General features: G+C 43.7%; 1 protein-coding gene across 2 annotated transcripts in view; it reads right to left on the bottom strand.

The window, feature by feature from the left end:
* Positions 1-20,035: 20,035 nt before the first annotated feature.
* The window catches only part of TCHP (trichoplein keratin filament binding), a 264,855-nt gene continuing 257,907 nt past the window's right edge, over positions 20,036-26,983 (bottom strand). Inside the window, exons 13-14 of one of the 2 annotated variants that reach the window (XM_069619405.1) lie at positions 21,039-21,101; positions 20,341-20,472 (exon numbers count right to left, since the gene is read on the bottom strand). In XM_069619405.1, coding sequence (XP_069475506.1) covers positions 21,069-21,101 — 33 coding nt within the window. In that variant the 3' untranslated portion in view covers positions 20,341-20,472; positions 21,039-21,068. Of the gene's footprint in view, positions 21,102-26,983 lie in introns of both variants that reach the window. The other variant, XM_069619404.1, reaches the window with a different exon arrangement.

A 26,983-nucleotide genomic window follows, 5' to 3' on the forward strand; every position in this document is an offset into this window, starting at 1 on the left:
AGGATACTGTGCTATGCCTGTTCAGAGCGTCCGCCGCCACGTTCTTCTCTCCGGCTAGGTGAACTGCTGACAGAGAGATTCCTTCTTGTATTGCCCAGAACCAGAGATGCATTGCCTCACTGCACAGGTGTAGTGACCCTACACCCCCTCTTTTGTTGAGGTAGTACATGGCCACTGTGTTGTCCGTCATTATCAAGACATTCTTTCCCCATATAGAGGGCAGAAAGGCCTTCAACGCTAGTGCGATTGCCCTCAGCTCTAAAAGGTTGATGTGTAGTTTGGACTCCGATGGAGACCAGCGACCACTCAGGGTTAAATCGCTGGTGTGCCCCCCCTCTCCCCCGTGAGTGAGGCATCCATCACTACCGTTATCTCTGGCCATGGTTGCCAAAAAGGTTCTTGAGAAGCCCACCATTGAAGGCCCAGAGCAACTCTGTTGGGTATTTGAAGGAGATCTGACATCTTTCCCGAGAATTGCGACCATTGGGTCCTGAGTGCCCACTGGAGAGATCTCATTCTCAGGCAGGTCTGAGGCACCAAAAAGAAGCAGGATGCCATAAGGCCGAGCAACCTCAGAAAGTCGAAGGCTGGGAGATATTGGGCATTTGAAAATGTGTCATCATCTGTAAAATGTCTTGAGCCCTCACCTCTGGTGACGAGGCTTTTCCCAGGTATATGTCCAGGATTGCTCCAATAAACTGGAGTTTTTGAGATGGCATCATTTGGGACTTCTTGAAGTTGAGGGAGATGCCCAGCCTGTGGAGGGAGTGGCAAACAAAGTTTAGATGACGCAGAGCTTGTTCTGGGCAACTCGCTCTGATCAACCAATAGTCCAGGTAAGGGTAGACATGAATCCCCCCTCTCCTGAGACTCGCTGCCACAACCGCCATTAGCTTGGTGAATGCCCTTGGGGCGGCGGTTAGGCCAAATGGCAGGACACGAAACTGATAGTGAGAGATGCCAATGGCGAACCTGAGGTACTTTTTGTTTTGGATGTATATGCCCATAAGAGTAAGCATCCTGAAGGTCCAGAGATACCAACCAATCCTGGAGTTGGAGGGCCTGAATGATCTGAGAAAGTTTAACCATCTTGAACTGGTCTTTACTTAGAAACTTGTTCAATTCCCGCAAGTCCAAGATGGGTCTCGTTCCCACGTCCATTTTCGGAATTAAAAATATGGGGAGTTCCAACCCTTTTTCCTCTCCGCCACAGGTACCGGTTCTATAGCACCTTTCTGTAACAGGTCCAAAATCTCCTGCATCAGGAGCGTGTCTGGAAACATCAAAGAGTTGTTCCCCGGTGGATGACTCTGAGGTGTGTGTAGGAAAGGCAGGCAGTAATCTTGGGCAAATGTTTAGAATGCCACAGCATCTGAATGAATAGCCTGCCATTCTGTCAGATGTTGAGTCAACCTGCCTCCCACTGATGTTTTGTGATGTAAGACCTCAAAGGGGTTGGAGGCTGCTGAAGCAGATGCTGAGGGTAAAGCAGCACCTGTGGATGTAGACTTAGTACCTATGCCCGTCCACCACCGGTGATTCGTCTCTGGCCCCTTTGAGCCGGCTACCCTATGCCTTTTCAGAATGCAGAGTAATAGCGAAAGGACCTACCCCTCCAGGGCGTACCTGAGGGGCAGTTTGGAGTTTGTCCAATTGCAGCCCCAAGGGATTTGGCTGCCGCTTTGGAAGTTTGAAACTTCTCCAAACTGTCATCAACTTTTTTACCAAATAGATGGGTATGTCAAAGGGCATATCCAGAAGTCTGGATTGCACATCAGGAGCAAATCCAGATTTCTGCAACCACGCAAATCTGCGGATTGTGGTACTAGCCACCATTGCTCTGCTGATACTGTCAACAGAGTCGAGACCGGTTTGGAGGGATTCACACATGGCATCCTTCCCGTCCTTGATAATATTCAAGAAACCGTCTCATTCCTCCCCTTCTGGGAGATGATCAGCCGCCATTGAAGCACACTCCCAAAGGGTGTGGCTGAAACTTGGCAGCGTTCATGTGGCGTTAGCAGACTTTAGCACCATGCTACATGCCGAGAAAACCTTCTTGGCCATGGAGTCAACTATTTTTTGTCATCATGATCTTGGGGGATTGTGGGATACGCGGTTTGTCTTCCTGACAAAGTTGCTGCCAGAACAACCAAGCTTTCAGGGGTTGGATGTTTAGACAAGTATGGTGGGTCTGCAGATAAAGCTCTATATTTCGCAGACTGCTAGAATCACTTCCAGCGTTTCCCAATTGCTGGACACTTTTTTCTGCAAAGCTTTGTGAAAATGAACTATAGGATCCTCTTGTGGTCCTCTGTCAAGTTTGTCCGTGAGGTCATCTTGCTCGTATACGGGTTCAGGTCTCGCCCACCCCATATAGTCCATGACTCTGTTCATGAGAGACCTATAATTACTCTCAGCATGTTCCCCTTGGTTCGGGCTAGCTAAAATCTCGGGTGAGGTATCTATTCCACTTGCTTCCTGCAAGGAATACTGTAAATCTTTCAACCTCACTTCTTCAGAAATTAGTTCTTCTGGAATGTGGGTTCTAACTCTTTCTAGACCAAAAGGTCTTTCTAGATCTGAATCCTCACCCTCCTCATAAATTGAGGATAGAGCTCTGTGTGTAGCTCTTTTCCAAAGAGGGAGGAGCTATAGAAGTCATTACAGGAAGGGCTAAACTGGTCACAGTTGATGTAGACGTCATTGGCCTCAATAGATTAATTATTGGCCTTGATGACGTCGATAGAATTGACAACGGCTTTAATGTCTTCGACGAAAGCGTCGAGGATGTCCAAGTGATCGACGTCGACAGGGTTGACATACGAGGTGTGGAAGATGTCACTTTCATCAGAGGTGCCGGAGGCGTCAATGACGCAGATATCGGCGTTGATGTGTGAGTCGACAGTGTTGGTGTCTTGTGCGTCGAAGAGGCTTTGGCTCGACTCAAAGGTCTGTGACACTCTCGAGGAGTATGTTTTGCCGAGGTGGACTACTCACAGCTTTTATCTCTACCAGGTTTTTTCCTGGGGTATCGCATGTAGGTGTCTCCGAGGGAAGGCAAGGCTGCGTTCTCGAACACCTTCATCTTTTTTCGAAATTCCTCCCATTGAGCCAGGGAGCTGTTTTTAGTGAGACATGTTACTATCTCCGGTGAACCAGAGGATGTGGAAGGCGATCTGTGATGCCTTTTTTTGGTATGTCTCAAAGCGGATGAATGATGCAATCTGCTCCGGCACCTCGATCAGGAGTATTTCTTTCGACGAAGAGACAGCAGTCTCGACTCGTCCGAGGTATTTTTGGTAGGGATAATAGATTTAGTAGGCCTACCTCTCTCCAGCTTTCCTCTGCACTCACTTAAGGCTTTTGCCGTCATCGAAAGGCACTCTTCACATTCCGAACAGGGATGCTCTGCCCCTAGGCACCGTAGACAGACCCTGTGGGGATCTGTCAAGAATATTTTTGCCTTACAATCTTGACATTTTATTTAAACTGGATCAGTGCATGGATGGAGCTGACGAAGAGGATTTTTCGATAGAAAGTCAACATTTTTCATTCCCTTCACAGAACCGAGCGTCATGTTCCCGGAGCTCATGAAACACGGAAAACGGAACTGAGCAACAGACGCTGCGTGTGATTATTTATACCAGTGATGACATTGATGTCGAGACGGAGGCCTTCGAGGGACATCGACTCAACAGTCATCGATGCGCAGCGCCCTCTACTGAAAAGTTTCTGAAGCAGCAAGCTCGATATGGGAATATCCAAGATAAGGAATACATGGGAGGACACAATCAATTCGAAAGAAGTGTTCAACATAAACGAGTTAAGAAACCCAACAGTGTGCAACACCACACCAACCCCATCGCAAAAACTATGTGATGATCTTGCAGATCACTTCAAAACAAAATCACAAACATCTAGCAAATCGAGTGCAAGCCGAAAACCACTAGCAACCACCTCAACCAACCAACACCAGAATCACCTACTAGACTAAACCAACTCCCGCAATTTGGACAGATCAATCCAACAGCCTAGTGAGCAAAAGAAACTAAGCCGGCTCTCCATCTGATCCCTGCTCACCAGACGCCTTCAAGACTATCCTCACCCAGAAAACACCTGCAGAATACAACCTCAATCTCTTCAACCACTCACAGCGTACATCGAGTCACTCCTCAAAGATCCATCAGGAAACACAGAAGACCTAACCAACTACCAACCAATCTCAAACACCCCATACCCAGCATAATTACTAGAAAGCTAAGTCTACGAACAACTCCTGGAACATGCAGAAAACAAACCGGATACTAGACCAGGCAAAAGTAGGTTTCAGACCCATGAGTGGAACGGAAACTGCATTACTATGTTAATGGTACGATCTAAAGACCAACGCAGACTACAACAGCAATTTAGCACTAATACTACTCGATCTGTCAGCAGCCTTCGACACAGTAAAACACAAAAACTCAAAGAACTGGAAAGTATTGGAATTGGCAACACAACTCTCCTCTGGCTAAAATCCTTCTTGACAGAAAAAACAGAAACAACTTGAATAGCACCATTCACGTCAGCACCTCACAAAACAACATATTGGCCCTCATTACGACCCTGGCGGAGTGGGTTTACGCCAGCGGTATTCGCGGCGGACCCTTCCGCCCTACTACGAGTTCCCGTAGCGCCATGGAGCGGTTTCCGTCTGGTTTTTCCGGGCGGAGAAATCCATGGCGCTACGGGACCTTGTTGTTAATTACGCCACCGTATTTTACGGTGGCGTAATTAACGCCTTCCCCACTCCCATTATATCCTATGGGGCAAAAATGGGAATGGGGAAGGGTAAAATGGGGAATGGGGATTTACCGCCCCGCCAAGGTCGGAATGGGGCGGTAAATCCGCCAACCCCCATGGCGGTATCGGCAGCTTTCCGCCGTGCTCCATGGTGCATATTGCACCACGATCTCCGCCAGGGTCGTAATGAGGGCCATTGAGTCCCACAGGGCTCATCACTCGCACCGCTACTTTTCAACATCTACCCAACATCCCTGATTAACCTCATCAAGAAACAAAGCCTCACCTGGTACATATACGCAGATGACAATTAATCTACAAAATCAATGCCAGCAAAGAACAAACCAGACACTCACCAACTGCGTCACTAAATTAAACCAGTGAATGAGCACCAACAGCCTTAAACTCAACCTGGACAAAACAGAAATCATGATCACACGCAACGACCCGTTGAATAATCACCACATCCAATGGCCTACCGAACTGGGTAACCCAGCAGAATCATCCAAAGTGGTGAAATATCTCAGAATCCTAATGGACGACAAACTAACAATTGAGGCACAGGTCAACACAGTAGTTAAGAAATGCTTCTACCACTTAGACACAATCAAGCGGATACTCCCCTTCTTCACCTTCCCGCACAGAACACTCACTTGTCAACTCTCTCGTCATGTCAAGAACAGACTATGCCAACAGCATCTATCTCGGAATGCCAGAATACCTTATGAGAAAACTACAATGAATAAAGAACGCAGCAGCAAGACTACTTGTCAGACTAACCAAGAGAGAACACTACATTGGTTACCAGTCAAAAAATGAATCTTCTTCAAAACCCTCTGAATAACACACAGAGCAATCCACGGCCAACGAGCAGAATTCACACACACAAAATCTCCATCTACAAACCAACACGAACACTAAGGTCCAGCAACAACATTAGTCTCAAACCAAAACAATACGCAAAACAAATTCAGGGGAGTAGGATTCTCTTGCATAGCAGTGAAACTTTGGAACTCACTTCCAAAGGAAATATGAACAACAGGATATCACCTAAAATACAGGAAACTCTTAAAACATGACTCTGTAATTTACCAAGCTAAAGAGGGAACACAGGCAAAAGAAAAAAAGCCAATGCTACACAATAAGATGCAATGAGATCCTTCCGGGGTTAGAACTTCTCTCCCTACAATTATATGCCGCAAGGACTCCAGTACCTAGTGTGGTGCTGGCATCATAACCGTAATGAGCAGAGTAGTGTGCAAAATGGTATCTAGAGCACAGTGCGCTAACATCAAACAAAGAAATTGATTATATAGTATGTCACCAAAATGTATTGGCTAGTCAAAAAAGAAACCACAAAATGAACAGGATAAATTTCCTTCAAACAAGTGTGTATTCACAAAACAGCCATAAAGTGAGTCAACAGTACAGTCAACACGTTTCAATCCCACATTTTTCATCAGGGCTGTTGATATGGACGTAGTACATTACAAATAGTAAAACAATACATGTGTGGTTAACAAACTATATAATTCAACATAGTCGAAAAGCATTCAAAATGTTAACAAAAAAGTGACAATTACATATATTGAACAAACCATTGTTTATCTTTGAATATATGAAAGAAAATCCGACTGGGGATGCGCAGCACATACTTGGCTGCTAATCAACCTAGTCCATTTTCTTCCACAGACAGGCCCCCATTTACACCACATAGCTTGTCCAGCTTAATTTCCAATTTTCAAGGTTCCTTTTGGCATTGCCAGTTGCTTCAAGCTTCATTAAAGCCTACATTCATTTAGTGCAAGGATGATTTCCCCTGAGGTTTCTTCAAGATGTTTACCTTTTCAAAGCTCCCTTATCTTTTAAAAATACTTGGGGCCTCTCAGTGAGAGTGGTATTGCCAGCATTGAACAGTTGTTCAATGTTTTGACTGCAATTTCTTTTCAAATCTTATTGTCACTAGGAAGTGTAAGTATTTAGAAAATGGCTTCTCTTCCCTGGTGGAATTATGTATGTTTCACAGATAGAATTGGGAGGTGCTTGAGCCACAGGGGAATACACGTTTTTGACATCCTTTTATAGTTTTCCTACGTCACTCTGTGCTGGCTCGTATTTATAGCTGGTTTTGGAAGGATGCCGACTTGACCTGATATTTCCTAGCAATTATGGCATTGCTTTCCTTGTGCAGTATCTCTGGCTTTCATGTTTCAGTACATGTTGCTTGCTTTTTTCAGCAATTTATACAGTTAATATGTTAATTGTTATCTTTATACTACATATCTGTACATGACTATGGTTCATGGCATTTCTTTTAGATATTACATTTAGGTTAATGAGTTTGACTTTTAGCTGTTTTTCATTACTGGTTTTAGGTGATTTTATGGTTGTGTCAACATTGTACTCGTGCTTTATTGCATATAATAACTGTTCTAATGCACTTCAATTTAATGTGCATCTGTACTTATGGTTACCTAGTCTGATAAAGTCACTGTGGCCACAACAAGCAAGAGAGGCTGGGGAACTCTGGGCGCCAAAAGGCGCCACATGCTCCATGATGCAACCTCTAGAGGTGGCAAATGGGTGATCCCTCAGATCTCCCCCAGTGCTCTCAACAATGGAAAAAAAGATGTAGGACAGGTCTCCCTCACACACACATTTGAGGAGAAACAAACGTTTACTTCTTGGCTTATCCAAAGTCTGAGCCTGCGTTGAGCAGACTTCCTGGCGGGACACGCGCCAAGTAGCGAAGCCCAACATGGATTGAGGGCAGGAATCTAAATTAAAATTTACGGCAGAAACAGCGAGAAATAAATGGGAGGGCTGACTAAAGGGAAGGGGCTCAGGGTCAATATTAACATAAATGGATGAGGCATGAGCTTGTACAGGATTTAACTCCCAAGTCCACCCCTCTCTATAGGATAGGGCTGTATTGCCTAGGGCAGGTTAGAAAACCACTCACAGTGCCTTGTGGTTTTAAAGTGCACCAGGACACGCCTTTCTTCGCTACCGATGTGGATCATAGGTTCACCTTGGTCCTCTCAGATGTTCTAATACCAGGCACCGCCCTGATGCATCTAGGTAATCTGATGGGAGTTGGGAGTCAGACATTTCAAAATTGATGGACCCCTTCCAAGACAGAGCTTGCAGCTCTCATGACATTTATTAGTGCCAAAGTTGAATTTCTCCCCCTTGGCCTTGGGTCAGGTCGGTGAACATGACTTAAACTCGGTCCACAACCTCTGTACCAGTCCAGGTATCAAAATCCCCCCATAATACTTTAATGGTGTTCTCTGGTGAAAATCCCCCCTCCTTTTTCTCCGGCTCTCTAGGTTGTCCCCTCTTCACCTTCTTCCTTCCAACTTCCTTCACTCGCATTTTCTTACCTTTATTCTCATATTTCACTACTGTCTTTCCGTCCTTTGCCTTTCTGAACATTCCCGTTTCCTCCATGGACCTGGGCTTCCCTGTTGCTCTGTATTCCTCTTCTCTCCAATTTCTCGATGTTTCCACTTCTCATCCTCCCCTCCATCCTCCCTCCCCTTCTTTCTCGTCACCTCCTTGCTGCGACTCTGTCTTGCCGTTAACTCCTGCCACCACCTTCAATACACTTTGCAATTTGCCTACTAACTCCAACACATTTTTATGTTTGTGTTAACCGGATAAAAGTACCAATACGTACAGCAGTTGCAACACCGAATTGTACTTAGTAGCTGCAGTTCTGGAGTGGGTGCTTGCTAAGTCCCCCACCTCCAACACAGGGGAAATGGCTAATTTGTGTAGGGCTGTAAGGCAGTCCACTGGATAAGGCTATTAAAAAGGGGCTTGCCTTTTTGGTGCCCCCTCAGTTCTCAGCCTTGCTCTATTCCCTCAGGGCTCCCCACTTTAATATTATGTGCGCTTTTCACCATTGCATGGGGAGGTTTGACTCATCCTAGATGTGAGGATAGCAATGGGGTAGAGGCTCTGGGGTACCCAGTGTACCATCTACAGGGCCAGCATAGTATAGCTGGAGGTTTTCACAAAGGACTAATTCTCTCGCCCCTTTTCAGTGAGTCACTCTTAATACCCATAGTATGAACGTCAAGCAGTGTCGACTGGTTTTGGGGGAGGGGTGAAGAGGACCGTGTTCATGAGAACTGGTGTTAGGGAGAGGAGCTGGTGAGAGGTTAAAAGATGAGAGAAAGGAAGACATTGAAAAAGGTAGCGCAGGAGGAGCTGGTGGAGGAGCAGCAGGAGGACAGTAAGAGTCAGTGAATAAATATCAGGAGTGTCACCTGCAAGGGACCACATGGGTGCTACAGAGGACCCCAGTAATCCAGCACCTAAATGGAGAATCCAGGCCAAGACAGGGTATATTGAGAAGCTGGTGAGGGGCGAACAGAATGCTAGAGTGGTTTCTGAAGCAAGTCAATTATGCTATAGCCCCTACAATGTTCTACCGATGTCACCCAGGAGGGAAGTTAAGCACAGAGAAAAACCCCTACCCATTCCAGACCTCCGAGGACACAAGGGGTTCAACAACCACAGTAGACCATTTACTGTTCTAGGGGGTGAGGCGGCCAAGACACATTTGAAGAGCCACAACCAGAGTCTTGGATTAGAGGTTCCATGACTAAAGCAACAGGGAACCTATAACTTCCCCTTAGACTGTGAGTGACTTTGTTTAACTTATCCTGAGGGTGATGCCCCAGAAACCCTACTGTCTAGAATAGGGTCTGGACATTTGGGACTCAGGACTGTTGGATCTTCTAGAGCAGGAGATCGACTGTGCCATCTGACCATCCGGACATTTTCTTGTTTATTGAAAAAGCTCAATTTTTTAGTTCTTTAAGGAAACTACTTGGTGCGATAGCAATTCTCCCACCCCGTCCATGTGATTCTTACCGTTTCAATGACGGATGTGAGGAACTCATGGTGGCAACAAGACAGACATACACAAGTGATCACAGTTCAAGGGCGTTTATTGAACAATGAATGCTGTATGCAGGTTGGAAAAACGCCTATACTAGACCTAAATCTATGATGGGAGCAAGCGTCGACCATCAAATGAAAAATAAGGCAGTCCTAGTGGCGTTATGTCAAAATAAAGGCCTATACTAAGAAACCTATTTCTAACCCTCACAATTAATACAAAAAAGGGTGTGGGTTAGTTCTCAAGAAGATAAAGAAGTGTTCTCAAATAATATGTCGGGATGCGGTAGCTTAGGTCTCTCCCTTCCCCACGTTTTGAATACAGGGTAAGATGGGAGAACAGTACAGTCTCGGGCTTCTCCAGCCTGAGACACCAGCTCTAATGGCAGCTCTAAGGACCCACTCTCGAGCTATCAGGGCCGTCAAGTCTCGTTTAACTTGAAAGTCTCTTGCCTTCGAGGACCTGCCCGGTTCAAATAACAGAACAAAAATTCCTTTAACAAATTAAATGTTTGTTTCCAATGTTTGCTGGGTGATGGCTTACACCCTGGTTCCCGCTTCTTGTATCGTATTACACAAATCTTAATGTCTTTTTATAAAGTTCCAAACACACTGTTTCTTGGGACTTTAGACTTTGCCCCTCTTGGGATTCGCTTCCCTTGTTTCTTCTTACTGCAGGATTCAGTTCCCTTTCTTTCACTTAGTTTGTAGAACAAAATCTTTTGATTGTACAGGGATTTTGCTTGGCCCTCAGTAGGACCACTTTGACCTATTCCGCAGGCTCTCCTATGACCTCGTATCTGTAGTTTTTCTCATATGGGCTCAACCAGTCTCTCTCGAGTTTCGCTCTGCCGCTGTTCTCCCCTTGACAACTTGTTACAGTTTTTTTTACACAGTTCATTGATTTTGGTTCAAATTTGCCCCTTTGCGATTCTCACTCAACATTGCCAGGTTCTTATCGTTTTCCCTTTCGACTAACCGGCTGTGATGAACCACTTGGCTTTTCTCCTTCATTGGAGTCAAGGCCGTTACCACGGTCACAGGAGCTTCCCTCGCTCCTGCTCATCATCGTAGGCATACCGTGTGTACCATTGACATCTGCTGCAAGACACTTGTACTATTGTTGGCAGTCTTAGGCTCTCTTCCACGAAGGTTCGACGGGTCTGGACGAAAAGGGCAGGGTTACTTCTCGCCTTGCCACCCTCTCGATTCCTGCCACCTTTCTCCTTCGCTTGAACTGCTGCGCCCGATCAGCCGTCTCGTCAGGTTGTCTGCCATGCTCGTACTGTGCTCTCTGGCTCCACCTTTTATCCCCGTGTGGAAGGGAAAAGGCTGTCAGGTGTGTGTGTGATTCTGATCAATTGCCTGACCCTTGTATTGAGACGTCAGGTATACGGCTATGATGTTAGTCCATTGTCCTTTGTGTTGTGTGAAAGTGTTCGTGTAGGAAGAGGAGAAGGGGGCAGTGGTTTAGAACGTCCTATGTAAGAGGGGAAAAAGGTGTCAAAGGAAGGGGGATACCGCGTTTCAACCGTCTGTGTCCCACACCCCGAGGACCCCCCATCCAGGTGATCCTTCCTCACTGGTCCACCCTCAGGAAGTGGATCCAATAGCGATGGCAGTGTACTGGCTACCTGGAGGACAGATCCCCAGGGACTAGCTAGGGAGACACCTTCAGGTTTCTCACATGGACCAGAAGGCTGTTAACAGATGAGGCCTCAGAAGGAAGACTGTGGTGTGGAGGCATCTTTTTAAATGCAGTTTACCCCCCCTCTTGTACAAAGATCTTTTGTATTATGTTACTTCATAAGTAGTGCAAACTCTTTGTATATGTAAAATAAATCTGTGTGAAAGTGTTCAAGGACAGTGCTCCAGGTATTCCGTTCCTCTTTCTTTGTGCTACTAGTCAAATAATAAAATAATTTGAAATAAAAAAGACTTGACAAGGTCCTACGGAATCAAATCCTGACTAGTCTCTTTATTTGATTTCTGCGCTGAAAGGGCAGTCAATGTAAAAATTCTAAAATTCATTTGCACAGAATGGCACAGTCCTTACTATGCTGGGGGGTTGTCAGGATCCCACAGCACATGGTCAGTTCCCCCTCACTACAGTACACACCTAATAGTCACATTTAGGCTTCCACACTGTGGCATTTTACATAAACATTTTAAATGGAAGTGTAGGAGTTACGATCAGTAGTTATCCTGAGTCTGAGTTGGGTAATGGGTTCTAGTTTCGAATGATTTTAGATTTGGCTTGTGAGATAATCTTCCTTCATGAGACTTTCAGGAAGCCGTTGTTTTCCCAGGGCAAGATGGAGGTCAGGCTCAGCAGCAGTGATTGACTGAGCTTGATTGTGAGGTAGTTTGGAATTCTACAAGGAGTTCTAAACTGCCTTTCATTCTAGTTGTTTAAGGAGCAGGTTGCAGTTTTAAAGCTCTGTAAATAAGTTTAAAGAAATTCCATTAAATCTAACATTTCAGAAGTAGAACTAAAGAGAAGCCACAGAAAACCCATCTGAGGAGTGCAAGTTGTTCAAGGAACCTGAAACATACCAAAGATGAAGAAAGCCAAGTCTTTTATTGAAAACTAAAGTCATCTTGTAAATTGCCTTGAAGTAACAGAGTTTTGTGGTGTTAGACTCGTTGACAGCGATTTAGAAAATGCAAAGACTGAAGTTTGGGCAGAGAACAATCAGCTGGTACATGAGCGCACACGTGCAAGTGAGAGAGCAAAGGTAATTCGTTTCACTTTGCTGCGTCGCTTGTAATTAACTACTACTTGTGCGGTCCGCAGTTTTTGCGCATCTGACAAATGTTTGTTTGTACTAATTCTTAAAGTCATAAATACAGTTTGTGAGTTCCAGCACAATTAATCCTCTATGGGTATTTCTTCAGACAGCGCAGAGGAAAGGACCTTACAGCGTAACGTGCGTGCCACACGAGACAAGTCTTTTCAACGGAACGTTCCCAACTGAAAGCAATCGTTATCTAAGTGAAGTGTCAACGCCGTCTGAGTTTAAGTAGACTCTAGTGGTTCACAGCAAGGTGATTTTCACGCGGCAGGAGATAAGTAAAAGAAGCCGGCAGGGAGTTTGAGAAGCAGTATCGGCAAGTACCGTTAATGTAAATAATTAGTTGAAGATAAATACTACAGAAGTGGGAAAAGTTTGAGAAATCTGCATTCAAGCAGCAGCATAGCTACTAAAGAAAAAGAAGAGTACTGAACACTGTTCAAGCTGCAACAGTATTTCAAGTAACTCAAGAAAAAAGGTTTAAAGACTGTTTAAAGACTTTCAAGTTTGTTACAGAAGATTTACAAGTGCCTATCAGCCATAAAGCATAGGCAGCAGGTATACAGGGAAAAGAAGTTAGATATCTGGGAAGTTAGTAAAGTTAAGTTGTACAAGTGGTAACCAGCTGTTACTTTTTTAGATTTTCTCAGTCATCACCGAATACTAGTCCAGTCGTGAGGGCGTCAGAGGTGCCACTGAAGAGCTGCATTTTTTTTATTTTCTCCATTCCCCTTGAGTTTGCCGGCTAGATAGTTATATCAATATTGAGGCTGTTTGGCGGGCAGAGTTGGGGGGTCTGGTGGGCCAGCTTCACTCCTGCAGGAAGGTCCCAACTGGACCTGAGAATGAAAGGCCCACATATCTAATCCTGCCTGAATGAGGATGGACCCAGAGTCAGAGTTGAGTTGGGGAGCCCTAGAAAAGGTGTTGATGGAGATTAAGGAGGAGTTAAAGGTGGCAAGGAAGGAGACAATTTTGTTGGGAGTTAAGATGAAAGAGTTGAGTAGTTTTGTGTACACGACCGAGGTCCCCGAGTCTTCTCAATTGAGTAAGGAGTTAGTTAGTGATTCAGTTCCACCGGTTTTGTATCCAGAGGGGGGTGTTAGGTGGCAGAGACAGTCTACTGAGGAGACTAAAAAGGTAAATTTGTCTCCCGGAGTATCAATAGTCTCCACCCCATTGGCACCTCCAGAAAGATATAGTGGAGATTTTAGGAAGTTTAAATCATTCATGATGCAGTGTGAATTACATTTTCTTTGCAGACCAGAATCTTTCCCTAATGGAACTTCCAAAGTAGCTTTTTTGATTTCTTATTTTTCAGGGGAGGAAGCTGCTTGGTCGGTTCCTTTAGTGGAGAGAGATGCAACTGAGTTACATCGTTGGACGGAGTGTAAGTGTGAGTTTAGGAAAATGATTGACAGGAGAACTACTTCTCAAAGTGTAGATGGGGAGTTTTTGGAGTTACGCCAAGGTAATCAGCAGTTAATGACTTACATTACGCAGTTTCGGGCCTTGGTGCAGGAGAGTGGGTGGCCCGAGGAAAAGAGCTTCCTTATTTTATCGTGGATTAAAGGATGAATTGAAGGATGCCTTGGCAACAATATTTGAGACCCGCAGGTAGTGAAGATATCTTTGGTAATTCAGTTAGATGTAAGATTTACAGAGGAGGTCTGAGAAGGACACATTTTTCTGAGGGCAGAGTGTGGAATAGAATTGAACGACCCAAGATGGACCTTATGGGGAGGGAAGTTAAGGTACCTGGGAATGATGGTCAGGTGAGAGGACTTTTGTCCAAAGAAGAGAAGGACAGGAGACGTAAGGAAAATTTGTGTTTATACTGTGGGGATGGAATTCACTTTGTGGGAAGATGTCCTCGTGCTCCAAGACGCTTTCCTCCGCCTGCCGGAAGGGGACAGGTTGTGGCAAATACTATCCAGACTGCGGTGCCACACATCACCCTCAATGTATCCTTGTTTTGGGACAGTAAGCTAAGGTGTGGAGGTCCATGTGTGATTGATTCAGGTGCTACGGGGAATTCTATGGATCTAATGTTGCTAATAAGTTGGGGGTGCCTTTAGTAGAGAAAGGAGTTCCAGAGCAGGTGAGGGCGGTGGATGATACACAATTGACGTCAGCTTTAATGGCTCAAATGACAGGAGTTTTAAGAATGAGGATTGGGGAGGAACATGAAGAGGATATAATCTTTGAGCTAATAGATGCATCGCAATTGCAGATCATACTAGGAATGCCATGGTTCACACTACATAATGCCTTGATAGATTGGGGGGAAAAAACTGGAATTCAAATCTGAGTTCTGTAAGGAGCTGTGTACAAGAGCTATAGGGGAATGGAGTCAGGAGGAGCTTTCCGGAGCACAGGGAGTGTGTCTGGCAGCAGGGGTTGTAAAAGAACATATTATTGGAGCTTTGTCAGGAGTGTTGCCAGATTATCATGAGTTTCAAGAGGTCTTTGATAAACAGGAAGCGGGTGAATTACTCCCTTATCGCCCATTTGATTGTAAAATTGATCTTGAGGAGGGACCTCCAATACCTTGTGGTAGAATTTATGCTCTGACTGAAAGGGAGAATTAGCATTTAAAGGAATATATTGAAGAAAATCTAGCTAAGGGCTTCATTCGACACACAGTCTCCAGCGGCCTCGCCACTATTTTTTGTGCCCAAAAAAGATAAAACTTTGAGGACTTGTATCGATTATAGAGCACTTAATAAGATCACTATTAAGAACAGGTATCTTTTGCCATTGATTTCATTCATGCTAGATCGGATTCAGGGGGCTAACATTTTCACCAAGTTAGATCTTAGAGGTGCTTACCATCTGGTGAGAGTTTGTGAGGGGGATGAATGGAAGCCAGCATTCAGAACTCGTTATGGCTTGTTTGAATATCAAGTTATGCCTTTTGGACGCTAATGCGCTGGCAGCTTTCCAGTTCTTAATGAATCAGGTTCAAGAGTTTTTGGATGTCTTTGTGGTAGTCTACATAGATGATATTCTAATCGTTTCTAAGGAGGTTCAGCAGCACGAGGAGCATGTCAGGAAAGTGTTGAGCAAGATGAGGGGAAAATCAATTATTTGCTAAACTAGAGAAAAGCCAGTTTCATACTGAGCTAGTGGAGTATTTAGGATTTGTGCTTTTCACCTGAGGGATTAGAGATGGATTCAGCCAAGATAAGGGTAGTGAGGGATTGGCCTCAACCTATGTCTGTAAAGGATCTGCAAAGTTTTATTGGATTTGCACATTTTTATCGTAGATTCATTAAAAACATTTCACAAATTATTTCCCTGATTACTAGGCTGCTGAAGAATGGGGTTAAATTTGAGTGGAGAAAGGAGGCTTTTCAGTTTTTAAAAGGACAAGTGTATTACTGGGCTGATTTTATTGCATCCAGATGTTGAGCAACCTTTTTTCCTGGAGGCAGATGCTTCAGATTGTGCTATGGGCACAGTGTTATCTCAGCGTCATCGATCCACAGGTCAGCTTCATCCGGTTGCATTCTTTTCCAAAAAGAATTCTCCAGCTGAGAAAAATTATACGATTTTGGATCAGGAGCGGTTGGCCATTAAGGCTGCCTTCACTGAATGGAGACATTGGCCCTCATTAGGACCCTGGCGGAAAGGGGTTTACGCCGGCGTAAACCATGGCTTACCTTTCCGCCTGAGTACGAGTTCCCGTAGCGCCATGGTGATTTTTACGCCTGCTTTTTGCAGGCGGAAAAATCCATGGCGCTACGGGACTTGTTGTTAATTACGCCACCGTAATTTACGGTGGCGTAATTAACGCCTTCCCCACTCCCATTATACCCTATGGGGCAAAAATGGGAATGGGGAAGGGTAAATGGGGATTGGGGACTTACCGCCCCGCCAAGGTCGGGATGGGGCGGTAAGTCCGCCAACCACCATGGCGGAGTTGGCAGCTTAGCGCCATGGACCATGGTGCAAATTGCACCATGGTTCTCCGCCAGGGTCGTAATGAGGGCCATTATCTTTTGGGAGCCAGACTTCGGGTTACGGTTTTAACCGATCACAGGAATTTGAATTTGACTTTTCTTCATTCTGCAAGAACTTTGACTCCCAGACAACTGCGTTGGTCTTTGTTTTTCGCTGAATATGACTGTCATCTTATTTAAACCACGTCGTCAGAACGGGAAGGCTGATGCTTTATCGCGGTGTATTCCTGGAAGTGTTAAAAATGCCATTGCTTTCAGAGAGGAATTTTGTTGTTGGTGAAGTCCAAAGGGTGACACATTTTCAAGAAGAAATTTTGCAGCAGATGTCTTCAAAACAGATATTGGATTGGGAGACTGAGGATCCGGTAAGTTTGATCAAGGAGGGGTTGCCTTATGTTGGCTCTAGATTGTTTTTGCCTACTTAAGAGTTACGGATGGAGGCTTTGAAGGATTGTCATGACTCACTGTTGGCTGGGCATCCTGGTTTAAAGAAGACTTTGTATTTATTACGCAGAGGATTTTGGTGGAAGACGATGCGTGAAGATACAGAAAATTATGTAAGAACTTGTTAAGTTTGCATTCGCTCCAATTCTGATCATTAGAAGTCAGTGGGATTGTTAGTGCCTCTGCCAATTCCACCTCGCCCTTGGTACACTGTTTCAATGGATTACATTGTGGACTTGCCACCGGACAAGGGTTGCTCAACTATTGGTGGTTGTGGATGTTTTTTCTAAGGCTGGGCACTTTATTCATATCAAAGGGACAGCTACTGCTACATCACTGGCTCAGGCGTTTTTGCAGAATGTGGTAAACTTACATGGTCTTCCGAGTCAGGTGATTTCTGATCGGGGTTCTCAGTTTATCTCCAAATTTTGGCAAGCTTTTTGTAAGGAATTGAAGATGCAGATAAATTTGACTACTAGTTATCATCCCGAAGGGAATAAGCAAACAGAGAGAGTCAATCAAGAATTGGAGCAGTATATTCGTTGTTATCTGGGATCATATCAGGGTTGGTTGGAACTACTCTGGTTAGCTGAGTTTTGTTACAGCAATACTGCTAAGGATTCGACTTCTATGTCTCCGTTCTTTGTAAATCAGGGGTTTCATCCACATTTTTTAGAGAAGTTGTGTTGGAGGAGGTGGAGGTACCTGATGTAGAGAGTAGGATGAAGGCGATGGGACAGAATTTGAAACGAGCTGTTGAGGCATTGGAAAAGAGAAAATTGATTTATAAGAAATTTGCTGACAGGAAGCGTAGGAGGGGTCCGCTTTATCAGGTTGGGGATCGAGTGTGGTTATCCAACAAGAATCCTGCATTGAAAGGGAGAAGTAAGTTTAGTCCTCGCTTCATATGACCTTTTGAGGTGGAACAGGTTTATTCTCCAGTGTCAGTCAAGTTGAAATTGTCGCCTGGATTAAAGATTCATCCTACTTTTCATGTAAGTTCTGTTAAAACTTTGACGGAAGGACACCAGAATTTGTGAGGTTCCAGGTCCTGTGTTTTCGGATGTGGATGATGAATATGAGGTTCAGGCTATACAAGACTCTAAAGTGGTTTGGGGTCATCTTCAGTATTTGGTCGATTGGAAGGGTAATGAGCCCGAGGAAAGATCTTGGGAGAGAGTTGAGAATTTACATGCTCCCAGGTTAGACAATTCCATCGTTTACATCCTGAGAAGGTTGGCCCTGGGCCAGGGCATTACGGGGGTTGAGGGGGTTACTGTCAGGATCCCACAGGGCATGGTCAGGTTCCCTCACTACAGTACACACCTAAAAGACTCATTTAGGCTTCCACACTGTGGCATTTTACATAAACATTTTAAATGGAAGTGTAGGATTTATGATCAGTAGTTATCCTGAGTCTGAGTTGGGCAATGGGTTCTAGTTTTGAATGATTTTAGATTTGGCTTGTGAAATAATCTTCCTTCATGAGACTTTCAGGAAGCCTTTGTTTTCCCAGGGCAAGATGGAGGTCAGGCTCTGCAGCATTGATTGGCTGAGCTGGATTGTGAGGTAGTTAGGAATTCTGCAAGGAGTTCTAAACTGCCTTTCATTCTAGTTGTTCAAGGAGTAGTTTGCAGTTTTAAAGCTCTGTAAATAAGTTTAAAGAAATTCCATTAAATCTAACTTTTCAGAAGTAGAACTAAAGATAAGCCACATAAAACCCATCTGAGGTATGCAATTCTTTCAAGGAATGAAGAAAGCTAAGTCTTTTATTGAAAACTAAAAGTAATGTAAATTCCCTTGAAGTAACAGTTTTGTGGTGCTCAACTGTATATTAAGAGTTAGACTCATTGACAGTCAGCGCGACGTCGAAAATGCAGAGAGACTGAAGTTTGAGCAGCGAACAATCAGCTGGTGTATGAGCGTGCGTGTGCAAGTGTGAGAGTAAAGGTAATTAATTTCACTTTGCTGCGTCGCGTGTGATAAACCAACTACTTGCGCGGTCTGCAGTTTTTGCGCATCTGACAAATGTTTGTTTGTACTAATTCTTCAAGTTATAAATACCGTTTTCGTGAGTTCCAGCACAATGAATCCTCTACGCGTATTTCGTCGGACACCACAGAGGAAAGGACCTTAAAGTGTAACATGTTTGCTGCGTGAGACGAGTCTTTTCAACAGAATGTTCCCAACTGAAAGCAGTCATCATCTAAGTGAAGTGTCAACGCGGCCTGAGTTTAAGTAGACTAGCGGTTCACAGCAAGGCGATTTCCACGCGGCAAGAGATAATTGAAGGAAGCCGACAGGGAGTTTGAGAAGCAGTATCTGCAAGTAAGGTCAATGCAAATAATTAGTTGAAGATAACAAATACTAAATAAAAGGAAAAGTTTCAGAAATATGCATTCAAGCAGCAGCATAGCTACTAAAGAAAAAGAAGAGACTACTGAACACTGTGTTCAAGCTGAAACAGTATTTCAAGTAACTCAAGAAAAAGGGTTTAAGGGCTGTTTAAAGACTTTCAAGTTTGTTACAGAAGATTTACAAGTGCATATCAGCCATAAAGCATAGGCAGCAGCTATACAGGGAAAAGAAGTTCGATATCTGGGAAGTTAGTACAGTTAAGTTGTACAAGTGGTAACCAGCTGTTACTTTCTTTTTTAGACTTGCTCAGTCATCACTGAATACCAGTCCAGTCGTGAGGGTGTCAGAGGTGCCACTGAAGATCTGCATTTTTTTATTTTCTCCATTCCCCTTGAGTTTTCCGGCTAGATAGTTATATCAATATTGAGGCTGTTTGGCGGGCTGACTGGGGGGGGGGGGGGGGGGGGGTTGTGGGGGGCCAGCTTCACTCCTGTAGCAAGGCACAACTGGACCCGACAGGGTTTGCTCGTCAGAAATTTCAAGACTTGCTGAACCGGTTTGAAGTAGGCCCCCAATGATACTGTGATTGCACAAGACCCAACGGATGGCAATAAACTCCTTCCTGTAGGATATCCATGGAGTCAGTGCTCATCTGCACATCAATTGTAAGGAAAGCATCCAAGGAAAGAAAACAAAATTAATCTTTCAAATGTAGTGGCTCATCCATCCACATACATTTCATAAAAAAATTTGAAATCCAGAGAGGTAAACAAGTGAATATTGCAAAGAAGCAAACGCTAAATCTTTATTCTGAAATAAATAAGTTTACAAAATGTAAACAATCAATCTATCACAGCTGTACAAATCTTTCACATCTGTACACAAAGGATCATCACAATACAGTGCAATGATTAAATATCCATATTGTCCCTCTTTTGCAAATTCTATAAAAACATTAAATGAAATATATGTTCTATGTGCACAGTAAGAGCTGCAAACGTTACAGTTTACAAACCGAACCGCAGTCTACCAGCAAAGGCTATGGTGTGTAGACAGTTGTGGCAGAAATCTGATTTTATTTTACAATAGGTTTCCTTTTGGGGATACATGCTTTTGTTTTTTTTATGCTAATAGCTACATAACACAAAACTGTTTCTGTAAAGTATCTTTTAGACAGAATCTGAAGACATTTGAAGTTCACACCGTGATGGCTAGAAGGTCGGAAAAGGAGGGAAATAAAGGTCAAAGTTATTGAAAAGACATTTGGGAAAAAAAAGAAAATTTCAAATAAGCAGGATCATCCAGCCAGTACAATAAATCTGAATTGTCAAGTAAACTTGCAAATAAACACTCAGAAAAAAACAATACATAGCTTTTTTTACATACATTTGCAGAGATAGAGTGTTCTCAGAAAAAATGTTTTGTTGCTGTTTTGGGTTGCAGCCCAAATAACCCAAGTATCCCACCACTAGGATTCCCCAACAAAATAACAGGGAAAAGGGACATTAAAAAGAATAAAAGTTTGCAAAGTAGAAAGGAGTAAAAATAAATAACTTTATAAAAATAAAAAAAAAAGATCAGGTGTAGCATTAGACGCTCTATCGATTTACCAGTATATTTTGCACAAAAAACAGTAATACAAGGAATAAAATAAATATACATTTAATTATTGCAGCTATTTACATTTTGTCATCATTTTTGCCATTACTAAAGGCATCGCTGTAATAACCCAATTTTATTAAATCACGCTAAGATGTGTTGCAAATCTTCCAAGTACCTCAATTGCATACGTTTGGTCACTGTTCTTTCATGTCCAGGCTGTCCTTGGAGGTCGATACAGCTGTAAGACAATCAGATGCAAGTAGGATTAGGTTTTGCTAGTAATTAATAATGTAAACTATGTAGCAAAATCTCCAATTACATTTTTGTTCCAACATGTTTTGCTTATGCATTTATGAAAATGATGGATTTATAAGGAATTTGGTGCTCGTAGTCCATAGTCTTTGAGACATCTATAGAGAAGAGTATTCCAGTAAGTCAGCATTGCTTAGTATCGGGCCAGCTGCATCATATTCTTTGGTCCCTGTGGTTTTTATTAGAACTTGTGCAACTGTTGCAGACACGCTGGTTGAGTGAGATATGCTACAGATAATGGTCGGAGAGGGTGTGGGAGCAATATTGGGTCCCCAATATGGTCAGCAGAATGGTGCAGAGTTGTGCATCCATCTCCTGGCCACCCCTTTCTCTGCATAGGAGTTGGCAGCATCCATGAGAATCACGCCACGCTCTGTCCCTTTTGCACAAAGTAGTTGAGTGGAGATAGCAGCTGTAGAAACAACTTGCAGACTACTACAATCTGGTGAGCACCTTCAACCATCAGCAGCTGAATTTAGTATGTAGCACTACACTTCTGGTTCCACCACCACACAGCACCATGGCGCTCCAGGCATTTGCTTGATAAGGCACACAACTCTCACACATGGATATTCCAGTGTATTGCTGGTAAAAATTAGATTCACGTCTTAACATTTTTTGTAACAGTACTCCGTAAAATCACCAGAAATGGGTGACAGTCATAATTTATCTGGTACAATGTTTGTGTTCTGACTGGGGAATATTAATATACAACGAAAAGCCATCTTCACTAACATGATACCTTGATGAAGTGATTCAATACTTTAATTTTTTTATGAAAACTGTTGGATCATGTCATATAATTAATTTCTTCAGAAAATAGTTCACAGACCTTAATAATGGTCCAAAAATCTAATCTATCTATAAATACTGTGATACAACCCAGACCTCTGAGTTTTTATGACAGCATTTATAATCTTTTTAATACATTCAGTGGGATCCATATCTAAACTGGGATAAGTCTCCTTGTTTTTCATTTGTTCAGTACATCTGAGAGGTGATCCATTTAGTTTAGTACAACTGTGGTGCCCTCTTGCATGAACTGGTGGCCAGATTCCTCGTGTGAATCTCCTCATGAGACTTGTATAAAGGAATACATGCACACAGGATCACATCCTCCCAAATATTTTCTGAAAAAGTTACGCTCCAGTCGGTTTCCTTTGTATGAGAAAAGTGGTTCTCTGAATTTTCTGTTTTCATTACCAAGTAGTTGCCAATGAAAATCCGATTTAGAGTGGCAATCATGGAAAATCCTTCCTTGCTCTTGCTAAAAATCTGAAGATTGGAAATTATACCATTTGGATCGGAAGCTTTCACTAGTGTCACGGAGTGTAGGTGGGAAAATACAACCACAGGAAGTAATTTGTTTTATTAAGGTTTTCCAAAAACAATTCAGGACAAAGGGGGATACAAAGGATGAAAGGCACAACTTAAAATGGTGCACCTTTCCTTTAGGAATTTCCCACCCACTGCAAATTTAGTATCTCTGGATTTGTGTCTGCTCTGTCTAACCTTGGAAGGGGACCTCCCCTCGCCCCTGACTGATTCTAATGGGTATGAAAATAGCTTGTTTCTGTAGACCAAACAGTGTCTTAATGCTTGGCTCTGAAGACGCCTGTTAAAGCGGGGACCAGTTGGTTATGGACACACAGGGGGTAGACCTTGTTGCACACACGTGACAACAAGATTAACAAATACAATCTTTGAGGTCTCCTGGCTATATAAGAAAAGAATTTTGAAAAGCTCACAGTGCTTCCCGAATCACTCGGTCTCTCAGACCGCAGCCCTTTTATGGTTCTTTGTAGTTTGTCACTTCAGTATGAAGCTGAACTGCTCCTCTTCCAAAGCCAAGGTGTTCAACACAATCTTGTATGGTCTTTCAGAGCAGACAAGGCCCACCTAAGTGTTTCCAGTGGCGATTTGACTATGGGCATGGATCACCTCGCTGTCTCAGGGTCCTGGCGCTGGGACACAATAACTAGTATCTAACGGTTCCGGGCCAGGGATGGTGGGAGAGTGTTGAGCCAAATGGCCTACCTTTCTCATAGGCATACCACAGGCATAACATTGTATGTTTCAAATAGGGGAGACACTGGCCACTGTAGTTCCTGCTGGCATAGAGATGCAGAAAATAATTTTGATGAGCTTCAGGGCTGCCGGATCATTTAAGCTTTTCTGTGAGTGCAGTCCGGCTCCTGATTGGGTTGTGCTAGGTTAGGTCTCTTGGGAAACAGTTCTACTTCTGGAGGTGGGCACGTAAAATCTGAGTAGCGATCTGGATGGTAGATTCCAGGCTCGGCTGGTGGAGTTTCCTTCACAAACTGCTCCAGGATAACCTGGTCTTTTACTTTTGCCACGGCCATCTTTCCACCTTGAAATGGATTCTATAGGACATCTGTCTTGAGGGTTTCTTGATGTGTCAGCTTGGTATCTCCTAATTGCTGCCAGTGGTTCGCTCGATTGTAACCTAGCCTCCCTAGGATCCCATCCTGAAGGGCACCCCATTCTGTTCAACCATCTGCGTTCAGCACCTGGTGAACTGAATGTAGTTGGCCTGTTAAAAGGGAACCAAAATACTTTAGCCTTCTCACATTTAGCTGCCTCCGTCATACTTTAAATTCATTCAAGAAAGCTTCAGGGTCTTCAGTACTATAACATTTATGCATTAGAGGAACTGGATTGATGCAATTGTCCCAAAATGGGAAAAGTGGCCCTTGCGAGTTCTCAGAATAGCTTCCAAGATTTTGGGTTCTTCGTGCTCAATGCGATTTCTGGGGTCAGAAGATGCCACAGCCTTCTCCGCAGCTATGGCCGAACAAGGAGGAAAACCTACTTGGCGCTCTAGTTTAGCAGCTGGTTGGCTTGTGGCCACCTTGCCTCTCATGGACCCCAGACGGTTTCTATGGGATGCGTCGGATAAGGAGAATATAGATGTGCTCACTTGAAGCCTGCACAAAGGTCGATATTGTGCTGCCTGTGGCTCCTGACATTCTCTGGAGTTCTTTGCCTTCCAGCTCATTGCTCAAATTTGTTGTAATCAGGTGTCCCCCGTCCAAGATATACTCTTCATACTGGCTTACAATGGGTGATACTTCAGAGGGATAAGGAGGGTCACTATTTGTGAGGGACAGTACAGTGTCTCTCGGGTTCCTCTTACTTGTGCCCTTCCCTCAGGCCACACCACTGAGTAGGTACACAGGGCAACCCGTCGCCACCCCAGAGCTTATGCTGGTAGTTTGACTAGGGCACTTTTCACCTCTTTCCTGCCTCAGGGTCCTGGCACTGCTTCCCAAAAGCCTACTCTCTCACCTCCACACGCTGTCATGTGCTGGTTCATAGGGACGGTCATTGCTGACTGATCACTTTTAATATGTTTGCTTAATGGGCAAGAGCCCGGTGGACTGCACGAGTTATGATCGTATGCCCCCTTGTGTCAAGGATAGTGAGGGACGCTTTCTATGCCACCCTCAGGCACAGGATCATCTGCAGGTGGCTGCACCGATCCCTGTTGTATACCCCGCCATTCACCTTAAGGGTCAGGCTGGGGACTTTGTTACACTAGCCATCTGGTCAAATAAGGAAAGCTGCACACAACCTTTAGAATCACTATTGTTGAACCCACCTTTTCAATCAACCTTGGTCCTGAACTTAAGGCAAGATGGAAAAACCTTGAATTAAAAATGATTCTAACCGCGTGTACAACAGAACTTTCCTTGCATAGGTTGCATCTGTATATGAAAATAGCGCCATCTTTCAGATTAATGGAACTCAGTCACCCTCCCTAGCAATGAGACAAGATGTGCCCTTGAAACCCCCATATAAGCATGTTGTCACCTAAAACCCTTTGGGAACCTGAATGAGACCCCTGCAGCAGAAGAGCCAACTCGGCACAGTCATAAATAATGTCATATTGATAAATAATGTCATATTGGTACTCAAATATTCAATAAAGGTATGCGTTAGGATTATAGAGGGACAACTATGAAATAAAGACTGTAAGAAACATACTGAAACTGTTACAAAGCTAGCTGCTCAGGGGGGCCGTCACAGGTACATAGTAAATGCACTGAGCACCAGGTTATAAACATTTATAAAAAAGGGATTAGAAGGATGGGAGCTGATCAGTTTGATTTACAGCTATTTATCTAGAAGTATGTGGATACCAGCCAACTGTATTTAAATGTGAAAAAAGTGATAATTTGGACAGATTGATAATGCGATGTCTCAATCCTGAGTGGGAGAGAGTTCCATTCAGGGACCCCAACATCTAACATTTGTACAAATACATTTTAAGCTGACCGACAGGACTACTTTTCTGAGAAGAAGCATCAGTTGCTGGCTATGGCAGAGCTGACAAAGTGACTGAGGCTTTGGAAACCCCCTTCAGGCCCAGATTCCTCTTCTTGCACCTCCAATTGGGCTCTGCACTGTCCATCAGACAACCTCCCAAGCTGGTGCAGTCAACCTCATGACACTCAACTTTAAAGAGTTCCACATGCAGGAAAACTCAAGGCGAGCAGCAACTGCCACAACCTCAAGTAAGGTGAACTGGTAATGTCTGACCCAATACAGAATTACTCTATAGTGTGAGGTAAAAACTAAATGCTACTAAACTGGGTAGGTCGGATTAAAATAACCTGGACAAAATATGCAGCTCGGAAGAAGAACTCAAGAATAATCCAAACAAAGTCAAAACAAAATTAGACAAATGGTACTCTATCAACACCCAAGAAATAGCTGCAAGAAGCAAAATAACGGCTAACCTTCCGATAAACCCAAAGAAGTTAAATCAAACTTTGAGCTAGTTGGAGAAATGTCCACATGAAGGCCTGCCTAACAACTTTATGAGAGCATGCCTAAACTAAACCTAAAAACAAACCAATATGACCACCAACATATTTCTTGATTGCAATAAGGAAAATCAGACAAAAATGATCAGACACCTTCTGCTGTCCCGTACAGGAACAACTAAAGCTAGAAAACCCCATATGAGCCACTTCTTTACCGATTTAAGGACATATGACGAAGACACCTGGTGGACTCGATTAATGAGCAGAGAGAAAACTAAATGGGTAGTGGCAGTAGCCCAGTTTCATCGAAATATTGACTTGTAAAACAATGACCCAGGAATGGACGTGAAAACACGGTTTTAAGATTAAAATCGAATGGGTAAGGAACCACATCTGAGGAGGCCAAAGGAGCCTGAGAAAGCAAATGACAATTTTAAGAAACCATTACATTCTTAATCGAGGATTCGAAAGAGAAATCGAAAAGAACGTGAATTGGGAGATTTGCTCTTTTTCTTTCTCTCAGCGTTTTATGGACACACCCCTCCTTTTTCTATGTCCAAATCTTGTAAAAATTGTGAACCAATTAAATCAAGAATAAAAAAAATAAAAAAATAAAAAAGTGCAAACCAACACTTTTTCCTTTCCTTTCTTATTATTAATATTTTTATTTAACATTTAGTGGTTATTGTGGCTTAGTCACTGGTTGTAATCCTGTTAGGGGGAGCCAGGGACCACACTTGATGTAGGGAGTAGCGCTATTAAGGGAACAAAGAGGCAGACCTACCCCAGAAGGTCAGGGGGAGCGGAGGTAAACTCCTGTCCCTGGCTCCACAGTGTGCATGGGTAAACTCCTGTCCCTGGCTCCACAGTGTGCATGGAGCCGTGCATGTAAATTGGTTGCCTCTGTTGCTGTCCCAATGCTGATCAAACTTTGTCCTGGCCTGGTTTCTTTATACTCTTTCACATGGTTCCCAAAGATTTCAACATGCACGGCTCTTGAGACCCCTGGGATGGATAT

This window comes from Ambystoma mexicanum, chromosome 10, assembly GCF_040938575.1.
Source record: "Ambystoma mexicanum isolate Mex_15411 chromosome 10, UKY_AmexF1_1, whole genome shotgun sequence".
In the NCBI taxonomy this organism is placed as follows: Eukaryota; Metazoa; Chordata; class Amphibia; order Caudata; family Ambystomatidae; genus Ambystoma; species Ambystoma mexicanum.